The sequence below is a fragment of the Stegodyphus dumicola genome, chromosome 5 (assembly GCF_044657685.1).
Source record: "Stegodyphus dumicola isolate Sdum_Otavi_A_Nest chromosome 5, ASM4465768v1".
In the NCBI taxonomy this organism is placed as follows: domain Eukaryota; kingdom Metazoa; phylum Arthropoda; class Arachnida; order Araneae; family Eresidae; genus Stegodyphus; species Stegodyphus dumicola.
The window spans coordinates 43360020-43384587 of record NC_140772.1 but is presented as its reverse complement, the minus strand read 5'-3'; the positions used below and the strand labels follow the sequence as shown (position 1 = coordinate 43384587).

At 32.6% G+C, this 24568-nt stretch overlaps 1 protein-coding gene across 5 annotated transcripts in view; it reads left to right on the top strand.

Annotated features, from left to right (window-relative positions):
* The window catches only part of LOC118187773 (putative polypeptide N-acetylgalactosaminyltransferase 9), a 907951-nt gene that overhangs the window by 859902 nt on the left and 23481 nt on the right, over positions 1-24568 (top strand). For all 5 annotated transcript variants that reach the window (XM_085816616.1, XM_085816615.1, XM_085816618.1 and 2 more), the window contains 2 exons: positions 8614-8799; positions 14011-14139. In XM_085816616.1, coding sequence (XP_085672742.1) covers positions 8614-8799; positions 14011-14139 — 315 coding nt within the window. The remainder of the gene's footprint in view (positions 1-8613; positions 8800-14010; positions 14140-24568) is intronic.

Genomic DNA, 24568 nt, shown 5'->3' with positions numbered 1-24568 from the left:
TTCCCGCCTTTTGATTTTGATGAATTAATTATTTTTATTAAATTCTCCACAAATAATAACTCTAAATTTCTCAAAATAATTATGTCCTATAATATAATCCTATAATCGAAAGATTTACATAGACAATCTTTAAAAGTCTCAATTTAATTTTATTATTTCCATTTTATTGAAATCAAATTTTTTCAGAAATTTTGGTTTCCTTGTAGAGCGTATTGCGTCAATAACAGATTTGACGGTTAGGAAGAAAACTTTATAAATGATCTGTGTGTAATTGAATTCTATTGATTCATTTTACACAGTTCTTATTCAATCAAAATGCTTTTTTTTTCTTATTTTAATATATATAGTTCATTAACTTCCGATATTTATTATCAATATTTTCCATGCTGAAAATAAGTTTTAGTTTTCTACATTTCTCCTGTTTCCCTTCTGTATTTACTGATATTTGAGTGAGAAATATAATTTACACTTTCGCATTCTAGAGAATAAAGAATTCTAGAGATCTTAATAATTAAAATGTCAAATGATTAGGCAGAAACTGGAACGTTTCCTGGGGGGGGGGAGGTTGATATATCAAGGTAAATATCTTTAAATAACCCAAGATGAACAAGAAAGGTAAGATAAATTATCCTTAACCCGCCGTGAATATCGCAGATTATCAATATCGCTCACAGAGCAAATTTCAAAGAATCATCGAATAACTGTACACTAGCATGACTGTAAATTGAATAACTGTATTGAATTAATTCTCAGAAGTTCATAGAGTCCTATTTATATAATTGCTAAAGAGGGATTATAAGCCTTTCTGGAAGTTTCTGGGGTAATAGCGTCTGGGCTAAAAACAAAATTCTAAAAGCATCTAAAATGTCTTGATTTCGGGAAGAATTTGATATATATCGCCAGATTAAGCATAAAAGTTAACTACAAGACACAGAAGGTGGACTTTTTTTCATCTCCTTCTAAGTAAGTTATCAAAAGAATTCAAAGATATATCCACCCAGAATTAAACGATTTACAAAATAATACATTATCAGGACTTGTGTTTCTCTTGATTTGCTTTGGAAACATAGTATACCCTGAATAAGAACAGGGAGCTTACTCAAGCTATGTTCAAGATTTGTGTATAACAGACCACACAAGCAGGAAGGGTATGCGAAACCCTTTATTTTCAGTACTTTACAGGTAATTCCAAACTTCGGAATACAGAGACCAACTACTTGTGGTCTGAACGTAAGAATATAAAACTACTAACTAAAACTCTAACTAAAAGCTAACTTTGAATTAGTATACAAATGCCTAGCACTAAGACTGGCCTTTATTTAAAAGGGTACGTATATAGTACGCCGAGCTGCTGAAACTACAATACGTTTGCAAATATCAAGAGGGCAAAACCTCTGGCCTTAAAGGCAAGCAGCAACCGAGTGAAAACTCGTAAAACTGCCGTGGCAAGCGGCTTGCTTCCTAAAATTCATTCTCTCTCCCTAACTTATGGCAAAAAGCCACAACTTAAATACTTGGGCGTTAGCAAGACAATTTGCATAAACAAGTTAAAGCATTTAATTCTGGCCGGAAGTAGAAAATAAGAAGTGATAGTCCAGTTTTAAAATAAAATAAACATTAGTAAAACTTAGTATCCTTACGACATAACATAATAAACAGCTGTAAATTCGATTAAGCAAAATTTTACAATTACCAGGCGGCCTTTGCACAATTCGCGATTTCACTTATTTTAACAAATTAATTTTTTAAAGACTTTTTTTCGATACTGCAAACATTGGGATTTAGATCTGAAGCCAATATTACTTAACTAAGAGAAAGATCTCAGAGCGTTTGAAAGGGAAAGGTAAAGTATTTTTTCAGCCATTTGTAAATTAAATAAAAGGCCTGGGTTGTTGCATTTGAAGACTAGCTTACTATTCACTTCGTGCCGGCATTTAAGATATATTGTAAAAATAAGCATTTACACTTTAAAGCATTATTAATCTTAGACAATGCTCCAGGACAACCATAACCTCTGCAGAATTTATACTCAGAAATCAATGTTGTGTTTCTTCCTCCCACTACTCCCTACCTCATACAGCTCATACATCAAACAGTGATAGCTACGTTTAAACGATATATATTATGAGGACAAAAATGAATCAAGGCATTGGCAGGGAATGTGGCTGCATTAAGCAATATTTTAAGAAATATAATGTATGGGAGACAATGAAGAAAATTAGAGACTCGTAGGTTGAAATGAAAGGGTCAACAATGATAGGTTCCTGGAAACAATTATTGCTGAGTGATTTTTATAAATTCTGAAGGAACTTCCGAAACTATTGCGGAGGAAATAGTTAGCCTAATGAATGAATTAAATGTGGGCGTTAACAACGAAAACGTTAATGAATTGATTAGATCTTATTAAGTACCTCTGTCAGATGAATACTTACTTTGAGCAACAAGAGTTTTAATAAAATATGCAATGAAAGAGAGGAAAAAGAAGCTGATACAGCTGTCAAGACTTTGAAACTCAAAAATATGAATGAACCCTTCATGCATCTTGACAAATATTTTATTATCATGGAAGAATGTGATCCCGATATTTATGTATCTCAGGGCCAATAGGACGATTCAGGAAAACATAGTATATTGTAGAACTCTCTATCAAGAAAAGAAAAAAGGTGCTATTAAACTAACTCTATAAGGTATTTCTCCCGCCTTCTTGGTGTGGTGGTCAGCACACTGGGCGCGTATTCCAGAGGTCCGCGGTTCGATTCCCGGCGAAAGCGTTGCTAATTTTGCAATTCTCCTGCTTCCAAAAATATACCTAATGTCTGTACAGCTCTTAGCACGTTTATAAAGAAAACAACTGAAAATGCTTAAACGCCGCTTTGCTAATTTAATTATGTATGTTAATGGATAAATAATATTATTGATGAATAAATATTTTAAAGTACACTTTTTAATGTTTCATTCTTTAACATCGATCTATTTTCTAACATTCAAAATTCAAGAACCATTTATGTGTGAAAGTCGAGAGCCGCCTGTAAATTTTTACATAAAATGAATTAAATGAATAAGTAAAGAAAGAACACACACAATACAAAAAACCACATAAAAGCCTAAATTATAAATAAATAAACACAGCTATTTATATTACATTACAATAATATTTCTTAGTACGTCAGCATTATCGTTTTAAATTTAGGCGAAAAAGCAGAAGTTTTAGTATGGCGTAGATTTTGGGGGAAAAAAATGTTGATGAAAAATGTGTACTTTCGAAATCAAGAGAATTTTATTCAAAATCTGAGCTATAGTAAGATGGCCTTTTAGCTTGATTTTTATATGACTGTTTGTATGACTATTTATTTGACTGTGATCTCTTCGAAAAAATGGAAAAGGGAAAGAAAAACATTGAAAGGTATCGATTGCAATAGTAAAGAAGCGGTTAGACGTACTTCAGGGAGGTTGTTGCGGGGCATCATCACAAGTATGCATCTTGATTGTGTATGATGCGCTAGTGCTCTAGACTGTGTGCGACACTATGGCAAATATGGTAGGCATTTATACTGAGATATTTTAAATTACTGAAGCAAATACTAAGGTATTTAATTATTTGTATAGAGGCATAAATTTACACATCTGCTGTCATAGCCTAATTTTTATGAGCAGGCTAATTTAATCATAACTTGATTTTTATGACTCATATTCATAGCTGAATATGTATTTTTTAATTTAATCGTAGTTTAATCATAGCATAACCTGCATAAGTCATAATAATAGCTTAAATCTCAATCATATTTTAATTAATTTATTTTTATGACACAGACTTACACAGTGCGATTCTATCTAGGTTTACATATCCGTTATTTTTCCTTTATGTGCTTTCCATATGTGCTCAATGCTAAGTTTTCTAAATGCAGAAATATTAAATTTTTTGAGTAATGAATCGATAAAATGATCAACATCGGACAAAATGTTTTCATACTGTTTAGTGTTTAAATTCATTATTTTGCTGTGACTGATTCTTATGATAAAATTTAAATCTTTAACCATGCACGAAATTATCGTAATAAAAATATTCTTTTAATTTTCCCAAGGCCTTAAAAGATGTAATGCCTAACCACTGAATATTTTCATACCTTGTTATTTTATTCAATACTTTTTCATGAGATTCTATTACAAATTAAACTATTTTTAGAAATGAAAAATAAATTAATTATTATCTTTCCAAAGGTTTTTTTTCAAAGAAAGAAACCCCCTAGAAACCTAAACTAATTTAATTTTCTTAACTTTAATAAAATACTTCAGTTGCACAGCAACTATTCTAAGAAATTATTTCCATCCACTCTGTACAGGAAACGAATCTTTTTGATCTCTTAATTCCTGACTCATTATATCTTTCCTTGAGGGCATGTATCGTATGGCTTTTTTATGTCTATCAAATTAAATAAATTGAGCCAGAGAATTTGTTTCGTGTATTTTTAGGAAGAGCTGCAGATGAATCTTCTATTATAGCGAAAGTGCAAATCATGAAAGAGGTCTTAAATTATTTATGAAATTCTTTCTGTGTCAGTAATTATTTATGCAAGAGAAGTATGGAAGTAATATTTTACGCTATCATTAGGAATCATTTTGAGCGTATCTCCATTCTGTTAATCCTAAATAAAAGCTGGAAACTATTTAATTTCATTATTATTTATATGGCTGCTTATGATATGCTTTACTTTCATTTTACTTCTGGTAAGCATAGCCATGATGGACACTTCTATCATTTCGATTTCTGTACGTGCACAAAAAAACATGGCTTTAATGGGAGCTCCGCAGCATTCAAACATCCTGGAATTGGTTTCCAAACAGAAATTGTCGTTATTGATCTTCTTTCCTGTATTCTATTATAAACAAACGTCTCCATACTTAGAAGTTTTGGATCCAGATGAAAGCTATTGACATATCGTTCCAATGTACTGGCGTGTAGATTAAATCACGTAAATGTGTTTTAACCAGTTGTGCACCAACAAAGCATGAGATAAGCTTTAGAAGTAGTATTGTCATTTCTTTGATGGGAGCTACTCGATTTCTGAAATTCACTAAATGAACTTTAATACAATTTTTACTCTCAGCTCTATCAAATTTCAAACACAAGCTGCATCACCATGCTTGCTAGCATCTGAGAAAATATGGAACATTACATCATCTTCATTTTCAATCTTCATATCTGATTTAACCACTTTAAGCTCTTTATCTCCCTATATTTTCTAAATCTATGTTTCTTGCAAAATCATTTTTAGTGTTTACATTAAAGTGAAACATAAAGGGTCAGAATTTTTCTGAGCTACCAGATATTTCTTTTTGTAAATGCTGTATTTATTTTAAATGTTTCTTCTATCTTTTAACTGAAATTGTCTTCTTCTAAATCTCAAATTAATTCTGATATTTGAGATGATTTTGTTTTGTTTTCCGTCTTATCAATCGTTACAATAGGCCTATGTGACGGCCAAAATCTTAAATTAAAGTGATCCGAGATCAAAATCATTTCCTCTGCTCTACGATGCGATTCAGCGAGCAGTTTTATGCTTCTTGAATACGATTTAGCTGGGAGTTCATTGCAGCTTAAGTTATAACTGCGTAATCTTGCCTTCGAGCGTGTTTTTCAAAAGTCAATACGGTCAACAATGCTTCTTTCATGGAGGAGTCAGGAAACACCGTTCTCTGAACATCAAATGCTGCAGTGAGCCAGTAACGTAAATCGATTCATGAAATGGCGGGGGAAAATATTCCCGTTTTTTCATATCAGATATCACTTGTACGTAGATGTCGTTCGCCATATCGCCCCCTCGTCGTGCCGCCATGTTTTTTGACAGAGGCACATCTTTTATAGCTGAAATTACTTCACTTTTATTTTTAAATTCATGAAATAAAGACTCTGACATTGCCAAAATACTCGTAGCTTGCTTCGCAATCGCACCGTCTGGTTATTCTTTCGATGTGACACAGGAATGTAACATACTTTGAAGGTGCTTCTGTGTGATTTAGTTCATTTATGAGTGCGAAAAGACTTATTTGTTGTTGGTTTTTTCTTGCTTTAAAACGCTAGCCCTGATCGTTGCAGGCAGCTTAATCCTAATCTGCCACCATATAAAATCTAAAACCTCCGGAAACGAGACAAAATGAAGGTGATAGAAAACACGCAAGTAGGTGAACACAAATGCAACTTTCCTGTACGTGATGTGTAATTATACCTTTCTTATGGTTGTTTTCTAAATTAGGATTAAAGTTTGTGTCTTATGGGGATGCGGCGATGGTGGCTAGTTAGGACCTAAAGATAGGATTGGAGGCTACCAGGCATTTACGAGATCACCGGTTGGACGCCAATGGAGTAGTCGTTCGTTCAAAACCCCCTCGTCTGTGTCGGTAAATTTTTAAATTCTTGTGAGATTCAAACCACAAAAGTCTTTAAAGCACTCGATCATTATCTGTTATTTTATTACCGAAAGGCCTTTTTCAGATCGAACGAAATATTCCAATGTGATACTTTCCAGTGCGGTTAATATTCTAGAAATAATTTCTACTAAGTATGGACCTTTAACCACACAGTCATTAAGTGAGGGAAGTTTCTAGAATGAGCAAACGCATTAAAAGCCGGTCAAATTTTAATTATTTCGTTTGACGCTTTAGTTAAGGATGATATGAAAAAAAAATGTATCCCTTGATTATTTTCCTCTGTTACTACTCCAATAATTTCATTAGCTACCCAATATTCGACTATTTCTTCGTAATCTTTACTTAGTGTAAATTAATTTAGTTTTCACTAAGAAAGTCCTTTATCAATAAGGAAGTTTTTTATCATTAAGGAAGTCCTTTGTCTTTTCTTTTCTTAGTGTAAATTAATTTAGTTTCTGTTTTGCAGTGGAACTTTCCGGCCATGAACCGATTACTAGGTAAGACAGAGACCAATTACTGGGTATCAACAATCTTTCATAAATACCATTGCTGTGTCTTTTCACAGTGACTGAAAAGTGTTTCTAAGTTTCTTCTTCTAATAAGCCTTTTGTTTTGTTTTCTCCATTGGAAATTCCTGTGGTGTCTAGACGTCATAAGTCTCACAACTTTGCTTCAGAAACGTGCAGAGACAGAGATAGGACCGTCGGGGAATTCTCTAAGCTTGCGTTTTCATTTTTTATTCTTCCGATTAAAGTCCAGCCTAACTTAGTATTAAGGTCTGCTATTCTGACCCCAGTGATCCTATTCCACCCAGGCTGACATTCTGTGAGCTGTAAACAAATGTGGGGTAGAGGACGGTCCTAACAATAAATGTTTTGATGAATTTCGTCAAGCAAACAGGGATTCCCATTCTGACAGTGTTCCTGATATATAGTCTCTTGTTTTTTAGTAAATCGTTAAATTTATCATCTTTAACCTCTCGTACCGAGAAGAAAATTTTTGTTTCATCTAAGGCTTCAATTTTGCAATTATATTTCGCATTTCAACTGCGAAGGTTGAGTTGGTAACAATTAGGATTTTCCGATATTTTTATACCCATGAAAAGACAATGTTTAATTTTTTCTCTTCTTAACTTTACTAATTTTAACATCTTAGTGGCATACTTGGTTATGTATGAATTATGGCTTACAGACTCTATTAACAGACTTAAATAACCTTTTATACCAATTACGATATGCTGGTAACCACATCGTAAATACATGACTTTTGACCTAGTCTTTATACACGCCACTCCTCAAATATCGAAACCAAACTTCATTCTTAAACCTCATGTATTTTTTCATCAATATTTGATTTCGAAAGTACAATATTGACTACGGTGTGTTATTCATCACAAAATGCCGACATCAGCCTTTCTATTTGCTTGAACATCTGTTGGTGTTGACTCCGAAGCGAAAAAAGCGGGTTTTTCTTTCTTATAATTCTTTACTCCTCATTAATTTCGTTTCAAAGATTCAGAAGCGCCGCTTTACCTTAACCCTTAAAAAAACCGAAGCCTTCGCTAACCCGTATGCGGAAACGCCCATCCCCGTTCTGCCGAATCGTACGTGTCCTCCCCTCCCCATCCATTAACGTGCAAAACAGTGTGAAGATCTCAAATGACATCCTTCCTACTTCCTAACAAAGAAGCTTCCATTAGCCCTTTAGGACAAGCTGACTGCAATAAACTGATACAATGTATTCGGTGGTCTTTTGAATGAAAGGTCATCGAAGATGAGGGAAGATGAGGGACGAAGAAACGTTTTGATCCTAAGGGGAAGTTGCCAAAACGCCGAAGATGAGGGGCAGTTGCCACGTTTTGATCCTAACGGTGAGTTGCGACGTTTTGATCCTTTTCGCTCTTTCACGCGATAAAGAGACTCGACAACAAAATGTAATTTAAAGCGTTCTACATAACTGAAAGCGATAAAATATAGCAAAATGCTGGTGTGTATCACAGCTTTCTGAACAAGGAGAAAACTTGTCGGATTCTTACAAAATACACTGTATAATTCTATAAAACTACTATTAGTCTTATAAATGAGACTCTTGCCGAATTTTAAGTTGAACATTTGATATACATACCTTTTGTATCTAATCCTAAAATTATTTTGAAACTTAATCATGTTCAAAATTTTTCTTTTCCAGACATGGATGTGCGGTGGAACTTTAGAAATAGTCCCTTGTTCACATGTTGGCCATATCTTCCGCAAGAGAAGTCCTTACAAATGGAGATCGGGCGTAAACGTGCTAAGAAGAAATTCTGTCCGACTGGCTGAAGTATGGCTTGATGATTATAAAAAATACTACTATCAAAGGATAGGAAATGATCTGGTAAGTTGATCATGGTCTTGGAGAGTGAAATCTTTATTCCTTCAACTCCTTTCAAATATTCTAAATTATCTTCCTGCAGGCAGCATATGCTCAAAAATAAATTGACTGCTATTCTTCTTTCATTGCTTATTTTTTATTCTATTACCATGAATTATGAGCATAGTATCCAAACTGCAAGCATAGAAATTAGTAACTAACGAAAGACGTTATCGCTGAAAATGCGGTTGAAGCCGGAAGCTGTTAAAATATGAGTATGTCTTATAAGATTGAACTCTAATTTCGCTCAATCTAAACAATGGGTAATTTTGCTAGACTTCCAGACGAATTCTTTCGTTTCATTTCTCTAACTAGAATCCTCTAACAAAAAAGGCTAACAAAAATGCTATGAAAGCAATCAAAATATTTATTAGTACTTCAGCATGAAATAGTGAAACTTAATTTTAAATAACCAAGTTATCTTATTGATGCGGCTTTTCTATAACTTCTACTTTCGTAAGCTTTGGCCAAACTGAAAATTAATTAAACTATCAATGAGCTTCAAACTCCTGAATTCTCCGAGAGTGTCTGACAGCAAAATTTGACCGTCAATCAATCTGCTTTAGTTACCCTGCTGCTTAAATTTGTCTTGCTGACATTAGCTTCTAGCCTCTACGTTTTTACGGTTAGAGGTTAACCAAGATTTAAAGTTGTTTGCATTTTGTACACAGCATTTTTTTTTTATCTGAATGTGTATTCACTCGTCGATATTTCGCTCCTATTAATTAGCGAAACCGTCATATTCATGAGTTAATAATCTCTTTTAAACTTTACCTTGGTTATTGCTACTTTTAGTTAGCAGTCAGATTGGACGAAATGTCGTGCTGCAGTCCCTTAACTACTTGGTAATTTGATAGTTCAAAGTTAATAGCATAATCGAATAAAATTACGCAGCTGAGGTAATTAACAAAAAAAAAGGAAATTTCCTCTGATAGCGGCCTGAGAATATAATAATAGTTCAATCATTTAAAAATAAAATATTAAAGACTGATAACCTGGCTCTTACGCTAACGCGCTGTTATTGTATACACTAAATGTACTTCAGAAGATTGAATCAGTATTGCAATACTTTGAGCCTAGGTTCCCAAAGCTCTTTCTCTGAATTTAGATTTCCATTCGTTATTTAAATTCCTTAATTTACTTATAAAGTAGACGAAAAGACAGAAATCCTGAAAAGATTCAGCATAAGGAATAACTTTTTAATTAAAATAAATTTTACAGAATAAAGTGGATTGGTAAGAAGTAATTAATTACTCTCTTAAATGTCTTAGGATAGTCTAGTATATTATTTAAGATATGCCCAACTTCTTAAACTGATGATATTTTCAACTGAGCTGTTCGGAATCATTCACTTTGCCGGATCCAGTTCTATTTGTGTATGAATTTCAGGCAGTTTCACTTTGACTAACTGATCTTATTGAAATGATGGGATACGCCTTTGTCTCCTGTTCAAGGAATTTTGAATTCGAGGATCATAGACAAGAGTTACTTACTTCTTCGACTGTACGTGAGTTTTCGCAGCTTTTCGTGAAAGGTTTAAATTCTTTTATTATAGATATCTCTTAGAATATCTTCATAGAAAGAATTCCTTCCGAGACTAGATAGTCCTAATTCTTTTGCTTTGATTTCATTAGTTACTTAAACTTTCCAAGCTTTAAAAATTTTTTAATCAGCAGTAATATTTTAACTTTTTTTTTTCACAGAAATCATTCTACTAACTTTAAATAGGCGTCATTATAAATTCCTATGCTCGACTAAGGATCAAAGCCAAAGGGTCTTTAGAGTTGTAAGGTGTTCTTACCAGAAAATGCTTTATGCTGATAGGTGTTCTCAGCAACTAAGCTATTTGGAGGCCTTAAATCGATCTCATAACCATGAAAATTTCTGTAATATTACCGAGACTAACTATTTCGCACGTGATATGACCGAGTGACTGAGTCACTTTTAACAATGACCTGGGAAGTTATAATTCCTGTGGTACGAAATAACTAAACAATATTCAAGTATATAGTGATTTAGTAAGTTAGCTGACTTTGCTTATAGTATGCAATGGAGTTTGTATAAACACTAGTATGGATGCCTATCGTAATAACCATCCGCATAAAATTTATTTTGTAATATTTATGCTACATAATTCGCACACAATAATTATGCCGCTCAAAATTTTGGGACCATTTGTATATTACTAGATTATTGTTATTATTGATTTGTCCCCGTTTCGACAGATAGTAGAATTCCCTTTTCGGGTGGTACAATTCCACTTGGTTCACCTCCGTGGTAGGATGCGATCTCAGGGACGCACTTACTCAGCTATAGGTTACACATATAAAGTGCTTAATTTGTTAGGGATTTATTGTCCCTAACAAATTAATTATTTACATTATTTCCATTATTACACTGATAACATAAACACAAGCCGAATTAAAATCCAAATAAAAATTTATTTACCCTAGTTGATTACACTCAAATTGAGGTTTAGTCATTAAAATTATCAAATTTAATCATCGAACCGATAATATATACTTAATTTTTGCGTTAAAAATTAAGATTTTACAAGAATTAAAAGTCAAAAGTGAAAATTTCGCACTTAATAACATGTTAACTTCAAATATCGCCTAGTTTAATGCGCTGGCCATTTTAACAAGCAGGTAAACATTTAGTGATTAGCAAATTAATTATATAATTAATGAAACTGAGTAAAACACCGCAATCATAAATTAGTGTAATTACGTTAAAAATTAGTCAAAATCATGTTTATACTGTAGGATTCTCCACTGTGTAATTCTAAGTTACAGTTGAAAGTGAAGAATTTTAACAACTAGTAAGCGACTAATCGCTTGAGTTCGTGTACAGGAAACAACAAATAAGAAGGGTGAAATAACCCTTTATTATTCCAACTAAAGTTTAACAAAACTCCGCCTTGGAGTTGTACAATAAAGCCGATACTTGGGTTTGAACTTAAGAGAATAAGAATCAAACTAAACTAATCTTAAACTAAAGAGATATAGCCGAAGCTATCAAAATTCTATCAGAGTTGGCTCCTTAACGCTAATAGACTGCGAAGCTATGAAAGGCCTAAAGTACGGCCGAGCGTAATAATAGCTTACGAGAGAGTAGCTAGCCTAAAAAGGCGGACGCGTGCAGCCAGAATATCTGGTATCTCTCTCACTAAGACAGAAGAACTTCGCGGTTAAATACCGCTCTTCCTCATTAGCATTCAGACATGATTCTGAAACTACGTTCTGGCTTTAACTTAAATTAAGAACCGAAAATTAAGAATCGATAGGAAAGGAAGTTTAACTCAAAATTTAACTGTTAGTAAAATTAACATAATCCTTAAAATACATTACTGATTATTTATTAACTCTATTTCTTGTGAAGCTCCTTGGGATTTCCTGCAGAATACTAAGCTTCCAGAGAATATCCTATTGAGAAACGCTGTTATAAAGAAGTAATTTAACCACTTTATTAGTTAAAAACTATTTAAAGGATTTTGAACACGAATGAGACCATGCGACTTCAAATCCTTAGAGTTCTAAATGGGCTGCTATGAGCCGTTTTGTTTTCATAATTTAACAACATCATAAACTATTTTTTTCAGTCCTGTGGTTTGGAAATGAAAATGCCAAGATTTTCATGAATAAATAATGAAAACTACTTTTCTCTATAGGTATACATTATTTATTTTATTAAAGGCATATCCGAATACGTAGAAAGCTTATGAATAAGTAATGGAAGTGGCTTTTCTTTATATGCATATGCTGTTTATTTTATTAAAGGTTTAACCGAAGATATAGAAACCTAACATAAACATTTCTTGAAAAGGAAATAAATGTCTTAAATTTTGTTTCTCCAAAATTCCTTAAACTCAACTAAAATGAAAAATTTAACACAGCTCCACTTTTATTAGTCGTCATTTTAGTCTTTAAAGTCACTTAATATTGCAATATGCCTCATTTATTGAAATTTTTCGTTTAAAAAATTCCTTGGTCAAAACGTTTTATTTAATGCTGTATCTCCTTCATGGTTTCATAAACTAACGCTGAGCCTCTTAAACAGTTTTTTCGTTTTTCTGAATTTTTCGTAGATGCTTTTAGTTTCTTTAACGTAATATTTTCCGCTAAAAGAAACCTAGACCGAGTTAAGATGTGCAGCTTTATAATCTGTGTTAAGAAATATTTTGTTTAATTTAATATTAGAATAAAAAATATATTCGCCTTTTCATTAAAAATGGATTAGCGCAAAATTCATATTAAACGTGTTAATGTAAGGCGCAGTGTTACACATTATGAAAACGCTAATGTAAACCTCGACTTGTTTCCCTGAAAATAAGAGATTTATTTATTGCATTTAGAAAAAAAATAAACTTATTTTTAAATTTCCATGCAAGCTTATCATAAATTTATGAATAATGATTTAATTCATAGAACTAGTAGGAACTAATTTAAATAAATCTCTGTCATAAAATTTAAAAATGTATTATAAAAAGATGTTATTTCAAGTATGAAACTGAATGTAGTGTTAATTTACAATAGCGTGTTAAGAAATGGTTAATCATGATTAAAATATTTTGCTGTTTCTTTTAATAGAAGTACGTGTTAATATAACATTTTAATAACATATAGCAACTTATTAGAAGGTACACATAATTTTCGCATTAAAAAATTCAGATTTTTCAAAAATGAAAATTCCGCATCTAATCGTTAACAAATCACTGTTTTTGACCTTAATGTAATCAAATAAGCTACTGTAATAACATAAAAAATAACTGCAAGCTAATGTCATTTGTAACATCAATATTCACTTGCTCGAGTCTTCTTCGAGCCTTCTATTCGTAAATGCGATACTAAAAATCTCTCCTAGCACGCTCGCTTAACAAGATTGTGAAGTATTTAATGACGGAATGTTGTTCTCTTTAATAATCTGTTTGATATGAACATTGATTCTGTTGACAGACTATTCTAAGAAAATGTTTACGAAAACGATCGCATCCATCAATGACCTTATCTTTTCAATATCTTTGAAAATCTCACTTTAAAGGAGTTTTTCAATGTTTGGCTGAAATATTTATTATAATAAATTGGCAATGTTTGGCACATGTATGTTTTGAATTTGTATCAGACGCTGTTTCATATTTTTAATGAAGTATGTAAAACTCATTTTCTGTATTTTCAGGGTGACTATGGCGATATTCAATCCCGAAAGGACCTTAGGAATAAACTGCAATGTAAATCTTTCGATTGGTATTTGAAAAATATTTATCCCGAGTTGTTCATACCTGGTGAAGCATTAGCATCTGGAGAGGTAAATATGCTTATAAATTTAATAGAAAGCCCGGTGTTCATACGAAATGACCGCTATTCTAGATATTATAAATTGTAATTAAAATTATTTGTGCAAAAGTGTCTGCTAATTTAAACTGAATTACCCAGGGCAGGCGGCGAGGACGCCCCTTTGCTTACTGCCCCACGGACTGCCCACCCTTTGCTCACTGCCTCTTCTACTTACTTAATTGCTTAAAGTAGAGTGCAATGAAGGAAACCACTGGCGGTACATTTCTTAAGAGCCACCGCTATCTCAATAAATAAAGGTGATTTAAATAATAAAATGTTAACTCACATGTCAAAGATCTCTTTGTACACAACATTTCGTGTGTAGATCTTTCCATCATTTTTAAGCTCGCCTTGTTGATTACCATCCATTATTTTTAATTTTACGTCCGTTCTTTGACGAACTCTTAAAAAGACAACATAAAGTTGACCGTGTCCAAATGCAGGCTCAGGTAAAAAAATTCCAACACTCGTAAGCGTTTGGCCCTGAGACTTATTGATGGTCATAGCAAAGGCAAGTTTTACAGTAAATTGTCTACGTCTCAATTGAAACGGCAACCCTGTGCCGTGGCAACTTCACTCCATTGGTTAATACAGTTACGCAAGCAACCAATAAACTATCGGCGACAAACAGACACATAAGCCGCATATATATATGTTCTTAATCTTAATATGTTTCACAAACTATAATCAATTAACAAATGGACTGTATTCCTACACTTTTACTATTTCATTACACTAATTATAAATAATATGTCAGCGATGCGAAATAATTGATACAGAATAAGCGAGCCATTCTACATGGCTGTCACAAACACAATTCTATCAATCAATTATCTTGTTGCCACACATAAAGTTCAAAACTAAAGGAAGAAAAATAAAAGGAATTTACGCTCTTTGCAACAATAAAATGAAGCAAACGATACTCACATAAACATCCTGGCCCTCGTTGAAATCCCAGGGGATTTCAACAGTTGGAGCATTTTGAAACTTCTTAGTCTGTGATAAAAGATAAACATAAGAAAAATAATACAAAATATTATATGCGAAGCAGTTCATAGTTTTTAGTCTGAATAGGAAGAGGACACAATTTCACGACTGGTCATTTTATGACACCATGACCAGTTTTAATACTAGCAACTCTGACTCTTTGATCTGAGCCGGCATGAACAGCAATTATTCTCCCTAACCTCCATTTAAGAGGCGGAAGGTTGTCTTCTTTGATGAGGACTAAGTCATTGACTTCTAATTGTTTTGACCTTTTTGCCATTTAGGTCTTTGTTGAAGTTGAGACAGGTATTCTCGACTCCATCTTTTCCAGAAGTGCTGAAAAATAAACGGTCTTACATGCCATCTGTCAATGTGATTGAAGGAACTATAATTTAGGTCTGGTTCAGGTATGGCAGTTAAAGACGTTCCTATTAGGAAATGACCAGGTGTTAATGCAGTTAAATCATTTGGATCAGCCGATGTTGGACACAATGGCCTAGAGTTGAGACAAGCTTCAACCTGCGCTATCAAGGTCTGAAATTCCGGATAGGTCAGCCCAGTATCACCAACAGTCCTTTTTAGATGTAATTTCATTGACTTTACTGCCGATTCCCATAGTCCACCAAAATGGGGTGATGATGGCGGGTTGAATATCCATTTTATTTCCTCTAAAGACAAAAATTTGTGAATTTCTTGATTTTGCTTACATTGCAAAAAACGTTTTCTGATTTCTTAGTCTGCACCTTTAAAGTTAGTACCGCAGTCACTATAAATCTCAAATGGTTTCCCTCTTCTTGCAATAAATCGCTTCAATGCACTTAAAAATGCCTTTGTTGACAAATCTTCTACCACTTCAAGATGTACTGCCTTTATTACAAAACACACAAATAAGCATACGTAATATTTAAATGATTTTTGTCCACGATGTTTAATCATGAACGGTCCAGAAAAATCTATTCCAGTTCGATGAAATGGTCGCGATTGTTTTACTCTAGATTCCGGTAGATCAGCCATTATTTGACTTGCAGTTTTAGCTCTAAGTTTGCAACACGTGATACAAGATATTACTACTTTTTGGATAGCAGATCTAGCAGCTATGATCCAAAATTGCTGTCTAATTAAAGATAGAAGAAGTTCCGGTGCTGCATGCAGATATTTGACATGAAAGTGTCTAACTATGATTTCTGTCAGATTGTGTTTTGAAGGTAATAAGATTGGATGTTTTTCATTTTCTGATAGTTGCGCATTTTTCAGTCTTCCTCCTACACGTAACACTTTGTTGTCATCTAAAATTGGACACAAGCTAAGGAGGTTGCTGTTTGTAGGTAAGTCCTTTCCCAACTCTAAACATTGAATTCTTTAAAAAAGTGAAATCGCTGTATTATTCGGACAATACAGAAAGTTGCAGCTCGAATTTCATTACTAGATAAAAAAGACGTATTTCTTTCTAGATATGCTACTTTAGAATTCGATATGAATCTTAATATCCAAGCAAATATGCGTTGTAATTTTGGAAATGAAGATATATTTGATATAATAGCAAATTCCTGTACAGGTTCCGAAACTACAAATGAGACTGTTTTACGTGCATCTGGTAATGCCTCTTCATCTATATGAATATTTTTAGACAAGGCAATTTCACTGCACATTAACCAAGAAGGACCATTCCACCACAATTGATGAGATAATAGTTCTGCAGGAAATAACCCACGTGAAGCACAATCAGCTGGATTTTCCTTTCCATCAACATGACTCCAGTTCTCAGGTGATAAGATGGATTGTATTTCAGAAACTCTATTGGATACGAATACTTGCCATTTTTTAGGATCTGACCTTAGTCATGACAACACGATTTATGAATCATTCCAAGCTTGCACTAAATCAAAATTTATAACTAATGCAGCTTTTACAGCCTGAATCAAGCGTGCCAATAACACTGCTGCATATAATTCCAGTCTTGGAATCGTAATAGATTTTAATGGTGCTACACGAGTTTTAGCTGTTACAAGTTTAACATTAATGCCAGAGTTATTGCAAGTTTTGATATAAATAACTGCTGCATAACCTCTTTCAGACGCATCACAAAATCCGTGAAGTTCACATCGAAAATAATCAGGTAGCAGAATTTTCCTTGGTATGTTTATAGAATTCAAAAGTTTAACTTCTCTACATAGATTTCTCCAATTTCGATCAATCTCTTCTGTTACAGGATCATCCCATGATAATTGTTATTTCCACAATTGCTGAAGGATCATTTTAGTGAGAATTACAAACGGAGCTATCCACCCCAATGGATCGAATAGTTTTGCTACGAATGACGAAATAATTCTTTTAGTCGGAACACTTTGATACTCTTTTACACCGACATTACATTTGAATTCATCATTGTCCGGATGCCATTCCAATTCCAGAACTTTCAATGTTTTGTCTTCTTTTACACGATGAATATTGTCACTATCTGTGTTTGTTAAGCCAGAGGTTTTTAACAATGACGGTTCACTTGTCGACCATTTGTGAAGCTCAAAGCCACCACTTTTTAGCAGTTGTTGCAATTCGTCTATCAATGCAATACCTTCCGAACTATCTTTTACACCAGTTAACATATCATCAACATAAAAATCTCTTAAAACTATATTCTTTGCCTTTGGAAAGTTCAATCCTTCATCAATCGCTAACTGACTCAAAACTTTGGTTGCAAGATATGGAGCAGCCGCAGTTCCATATGTTTTGAAACGACAAACTTGTATTTGCTTATACGCGCTATCTCTCCATAATATTCTCTGAAAATCTCTATCTTTTTCATGAACCTTTATCTGTCTGTACATCATTTTAATATCAGCGGTTATTGCAATGTTATGAAGTCTAAATCTTAATAAAATACAAATTAAGTCATCTTGTATTTTTGGGCCTATCATTAGTGTATCATTTAAAGAAACACCTGTGGTTGTTTTAGCGCTCGCATCGAAAACAACTCTCAATTTTGTTGTTAAGCTAGAGTCCTTCAACACGAAGTGATGTGGGATATAATAGTGTTTATTCTCTAATTCATAATCTGTGTCTGGCACTAATTCTACGTGTTCTAGTGAAAAGTACTCTTTCATAAACTGAATATGCTGGTTGTAAATTTCTTTCATAGATAACAGCCTCTTCTCCAAGAATTGAAGTCTTCTGTACGCTATTTCATGGGAGTCACCTAGAATATCTCTATTATGTTTGAATAGTAATGCAACTGAATAACGACCTGATGTGTCTCTAAAATGCGAGTTTTTAAAATGTTCTTCACAAAATTTTTCTTCATTTCTTAAAGGTTGTACATTTGGAAACTTTTCTAACTCCCAGAAAGAATTTACTAACTCATCTGTGTTTGTATTCAAATGATTTACATATACTGGTTCAAAATTTGTAGTACCCGAAATTATCCATCCCAACCTCGAATTTAGAGCAAATGGTAGATCAGGACCACGTTTGACAATTTCTCCCGTCATTAAATGCAGAAATACATTTACTCCAAATAAAATGTCAACTGGTTGTGACTTGTAAAATAATGGATCAGCTAATTGTAAATCACTGAAGTTATCGAAGATGATTGATGGCAAAGATACATAGGGAATGTTATCTGTCACCTTGTCCAGTACAAACGCTGATGTTGATACACGAATATCACTTTTAAAATGAGAAGTGAATACTAAATCGACTTCCCCATTACTTATAGTATTAAATTCTCCTAAACATGATACGGAAATGGAATTATCTTTCACTCGTAATCCTAATTTCTTCACACAATCCCTTGAAATAAATGATCTCTGAGATCCAGTGTCACATAAACATCTACACTTCACAAACTGTTGTTCAGAATTTGAACTTTTATTAGAACAGTACACAATAAAATGTGACTGGTTTGATTACCTTTTGCATTCGAATCATAATGAGAGGCACGAACGGTGGCTGAAACGTCTTTAGGACTCGTTAATTCATATCTTTTAGGGATAGATTGCGTAGGCGGAGATATACTGTTTAACTGAGTTTTATTCTTTGAATTATTTACAATGTGCAAAATACTGTGATGCTTCGTAAAGCAATGTTGACATGTATTTAAACTCTTGCATTTTATGAGCAAGTGCATATTAGATAAACAATTAAAACAGTAACGATTAGATTTTACAAATTCTATCCTTTGCTGAACCGATAAATTTAGAAATTTCGAACATTTGGCTAAACTGTGATCTTCTTTACAATAACCACAACCCGAAGTAGCAACCAGAACATTATTCTTATTTTGAAACACAGATTTAGGTACCTTATTACTTGTTTATTTGCTATTTTGAAGTGTTCTTGCATAGTTTTTTAGGAATTCAATTAAAGTCGTAAGTTTTGGAATTTCATTACATTTTAACTGACGTTCCCACCATAATTTTGTAGAAGGGTCTAATTTTTGCAAAATTAAATAAGTCATTAAAGTGTCACCAAAATTATCAATGGTTTGATTCAATACTTCTAAAGAACGAATTACTTCATTAATATTGTCAACTAAATTTAAAATAGCAAATGCTGATTCATTTTGAATAGTTGGTAAGCTTAGAAAACGTTTAATATATGCAAAAATTTGTTCTCTCTTATTTGAATATCTTTCGTCTAACAGATTCCATGCTATTTCAAAATTACAATTCGAAATTTGAATGGTTTGAAAAATGCGATATGCTTCACCTTTCAACGAAGCCTTCAAATACTGCAATTTTTGAGCATTAGATAAATTTGTATTATTTCTTACACAAGCACTGAAGAGATCTTTAAAAGCTATCCATTCTGTAATATTACCACCAAAAGTCGGTAATGTTAACTTGGGTAATTTAATATTGTCAAGAACCTGTTCTGAAATTACACCATTAGAATTATTTTTACTATTTTGATTTTTTAATATTTTTTCACCTTTAAATTTCCACAAATAAATTTTATCTGTGTACTCCTGAACATTATCTATTTCGTTTTCTAATTCTTTAGTATCTGTAATTAAACTTTCGATTTCAGAATCAAGCTTCTTTAACTCAATTTCTTTTTGTGTCAATAATTCGACACATTCCTCTAGTTCTATTAAATTAATTTCATCTGCAGTTAAAATAGTTTCAATTTTCTTTACATAATTAGAAACACTCCTGCGTAAGACCGCTCTTTTTGTTTGAAAAGTTATAAGTTCACTCATAATTGATGAATTCAAAAACAGAAATTGTTCTTAAATCACTTAACACTATTATTAAAATGAAATCGAATTCTATGCTGTATTACAACATTGTTCTTAAAATTTAACAACAAATTAAACGAATTTTTGTTCAAAATCCACTTACCTCACAAAGCGGAGAAATATTTTCACCAACCATATGCATATTTGCGTTGTTAGAATACATTTAGAACAGTCAGTATCTTCACTAGCTCTCCGGCTAGACTTTTGATCAACAATTTATGTTCTTAAACTTAATATGTTTCACAAACTATAATCAATCAACAAATGGATTCCTACACTATTATTTCATTACACTAATTATAAATAATATGTCAGCGATGCGAAATAATTGATACAAAATAAGCGAGCCATTCTACATGGCTGTCACAAACACAATTCTATCAGTCAATTATCTTGTTGCCACACATAAAGTTCAAAACTAAAGGAAGAAAAATAAAAGGAATTTACGCTGTTTGCAACAATAAAATGAAGCAAACGATACTCACATAAACAATATATATGGGATGAAGTAACATCATCTCCTCCGAAACGGCTGGCTGCCGGGCTTAGCGAAGCACACCGTTGGATTATGCAGGTCCGTGGCACGCCATTTTTACCACCATTCGCGTCTTCTTAGGACTTTAATTAGTTGAGATATTAATTAAAAACTAATTTTCCCCTACTTTTTCCCTACATTTTCCACTTTCTTTCTTGGGTTTTCCCTATTAGAGGGATTTGGCTACGTGCCAAATTCTTTTTTCTCGAATATCTACGGAACGGCGCCGAGTTGAAATTCGAGACGTGTATCCTCGGATTACAAAAAATTCTCCAAATCCATCGATACCGTTCTCATCTTCGTATGATTTTAATCGGCTGAGATATTATTTAAAAACTGCAGAAACGTTAATTTCCGCGCTTACTTTATTCGAGTGGCAACAATAAACTATCGGCGACACACACTTTAGCCGCTCATATATACAAAGATATTTTCGAAATTTCATTTTAAATGCAAAGTATTTCAATAGCTGCTATGATAAAATAATAAAATTACGTTTTATTTAAAACATTAAATCTAAAACTAAAAATTAAAGTAAACATTCGAATCAATGCGATGCCCCCACTACTAGTTATTCCCGCTTTGTGATTTCCTAATCCATTCATTCAGACGATATAGGATTGCGTGAATATTTTATTTACATTCTTTCATTTACTATAATGTAGCCCCTTTGTATATATTAATTAATTTATACATGAGTTCGAAAACAATATAGTGTGATACTAATGTTTCTTGACAATTAAAGCTAAAATTTGCTAAATTTGGTTTTTTAAGTATTTTCCATTTTCGAGATTACTCTGGTTTCTAACTTTTTAACTTGTTTTTAACTTGTATTTTCGTGTTATAGAACTGTAGTTTGTTTAAATACTTCTATGTTTAAGCAAATATTTGATTCAAATAAAACACTGGCGTTCAAAATATAAAAGACGTTTCAATAAACATAAACTAAGTTTTCTTCGAAAATAAAATATAGATTCTTAATTGACAGGCTATAGACTGCGAAGATGACTTCCGTCCTAGGTCGTGCCGTCCGGAATAGAACGTCATTTCTGCTGAAATCAGTTAATACGTTGACATACAAAGCCTATTGTACAATACCTATTTTGTTCTTTTGTTACAGGACAATCTCAGTAACACAGTATCACATATGCATATTTATATTACGTAATTGAATACATATATATATGTATATATATATATATAAGGATATTTATATGGTATGTATTAAGTTTAACATGTGTATGCATATGACAGTGGATTAAATGAATACTACATTTGATGTATAGATATGTCAAATGTGCTACTTTGATGATAGTCAATGTAGAAAAAAATTTGTGCGCTATAGATACGTATAAATAAAATTATGCAATAATAAACTGTAATTATTATAGTTAGAAAAGCACAAGTTCTTTTTCAAAGAATGCTAATTTTGAGGCTGTATTTCCATTGATAGGATTTGAAATTCATTTGTTGTTCTCACTTCGCTTGAGCAAGTAATGTTTAAAAGGCCCTTGCAGGATGTTCTGAAGTTGATTCTTATGATGTGTTTGATTTCGCTTGTAAACTGAAGCTAATTTTATTGCCAAGAATTTGTAAAGTGTCTCGGATATTTAGATCTCATTCTTTCAGTGTATAGTTCTCATTAATGCAGTTTTTTAGCATTTTGAGCATGGAATCAATTTTGTAGGACGCTGTGGAAGCATTTCGGTAATCATTAGCTAAATTTAATAAATTTTGAAAACATATCGAGTAGTTATGCTAGTTCTTGAAGCCTTCCATCATTGTCAATTTTCAAGTTCCTTTGAAATGGGTGGTTTCACAAAACTTTCTTGGCAGAGACACTAACTCTAAACTTTGCGACAAACAATTTCTGTCCTGTGCAAATATCTAGTTTTTCATTATTTATCTGTTTATATATAAATAGCACTTTACAATTCGAAGTTTAAGACGAATTTTAAACAAAGCTTCACACTCAAAGTGGTTTGCACATCATAATTTAAAGAAAAAGAGCTATTTAACTGACTTGATAATTCACTAAAGGCTGAAACTGCAGTCACTGTATACGATATGATGGGACATGAAAGGAAAAATGGCTATATATGGTACATTAGGAATCGATAAATAGGACACGTGTGGGCGTAACTAGCTAAATCCTATCATGTTGTTTTTAAATACATTCAGGTAATAAATAACATTAAAATCGAATTAGTCAAACTGATTTTCTTTCTGATCAATGCCAAATTTAAATTTTCTGAATATTTAAATTTTTATCAGTATTTATTATAACACTTTGTTATGTTCCGTAATATCTGATAATTTTTTCACGTATCCCTAACGTTACACATACGCTGGGTTTAGAATCCTTGCTGCAGAACAAGAGATATTCATTCATCAACGTCGCTTCCAGACGTCTGTCTCATTTGATTTGTAATCCTCGATTTTATTTGATGCTAGTTATTTCTCAGCCTGTCGAATGATAAGTATTAAATTATCATTTAAATTAAAATTATGCTCCAGATATAATTTACATATATGTGGGAACTGTAACTAAGATTAAGCTGTCTAGATGAGGGCGTGGTCAGACGAGAGCTGAATGATAGTAAGAACAGACGTGTCCAAAATATGTGACGATTATTCTTTTTTACTTTTCCTTTTCATTCTAATGTAAATAAATAAATCCTAGTTTAACAATAAATTCATGAGTTAGTAATGCCTACTGTGAATCTTCCCTTGTAGTGATGCTTATTTACCGTGAATTCTTTCCTATATATACCTTTTTCATTTTTCTCACTTCCACTATTTCTGTATGATTGAAATATCTAATTATCTGTGGCACTTATCGATATGTACCTATGTATACTATAGCATTAAAGCAACTCTTTGAGAATTTTACAGCTCAACCCAGTTGTATCATGCTTTGTACTAGCAAAAAAAGAAATGCATATGAACATCATGAAAAATGTAATTACCTTATAGCCTCTAGGAATCTTAAATTGTTTGCATGCTCTGAATATTTTCCAATTAATCTTATTCTTGATTGCTCTCATCAATTTTCTGCATTCAGACATTGTTCACTATATCAAAGGTATTTACTAACTCAGTATTTCAAGTCAGGTTAATAGGTCAGCTATTGTAATTTCTGGGAGATTTCTGATACTATTGGGGTTACCTAATGCTGACGAGTATCGGTTTTGGGTGAAAAGGGTGAGGTGGAGAGAGATGTTTATGGTTTTCATTAGCTGGTTCGTAGGATAAATTTGTTTAGACCATTTTTGATGTATCTATGTGTAATTTTATATAAGAAAACTCTGCAAACTCTCATTGCCCAGTTTTCAGACTGAAATAAAAAAAAAATATTTATAATACTATGAACTGCAAAATATTATATGAATCAAATGTATTAATTAAAAATATAATTTATAAATTAAACCGTAATGTGTATGCCTAATATTTTATTTGATATTTGAGTTGTTCTTGCAAAATAAAGATCTTTTGTCCTTTGTTTTCAAAATACTATCTACGTAATTTGAAATTTAGAATATTCCTTAAGTACATAATTCAAATAATTTTACCTACACAACTTAGTTTTATCTCTTTTTAATAGCATACAATACTTTTTTATTTAGTTTTATATTGTGCAAG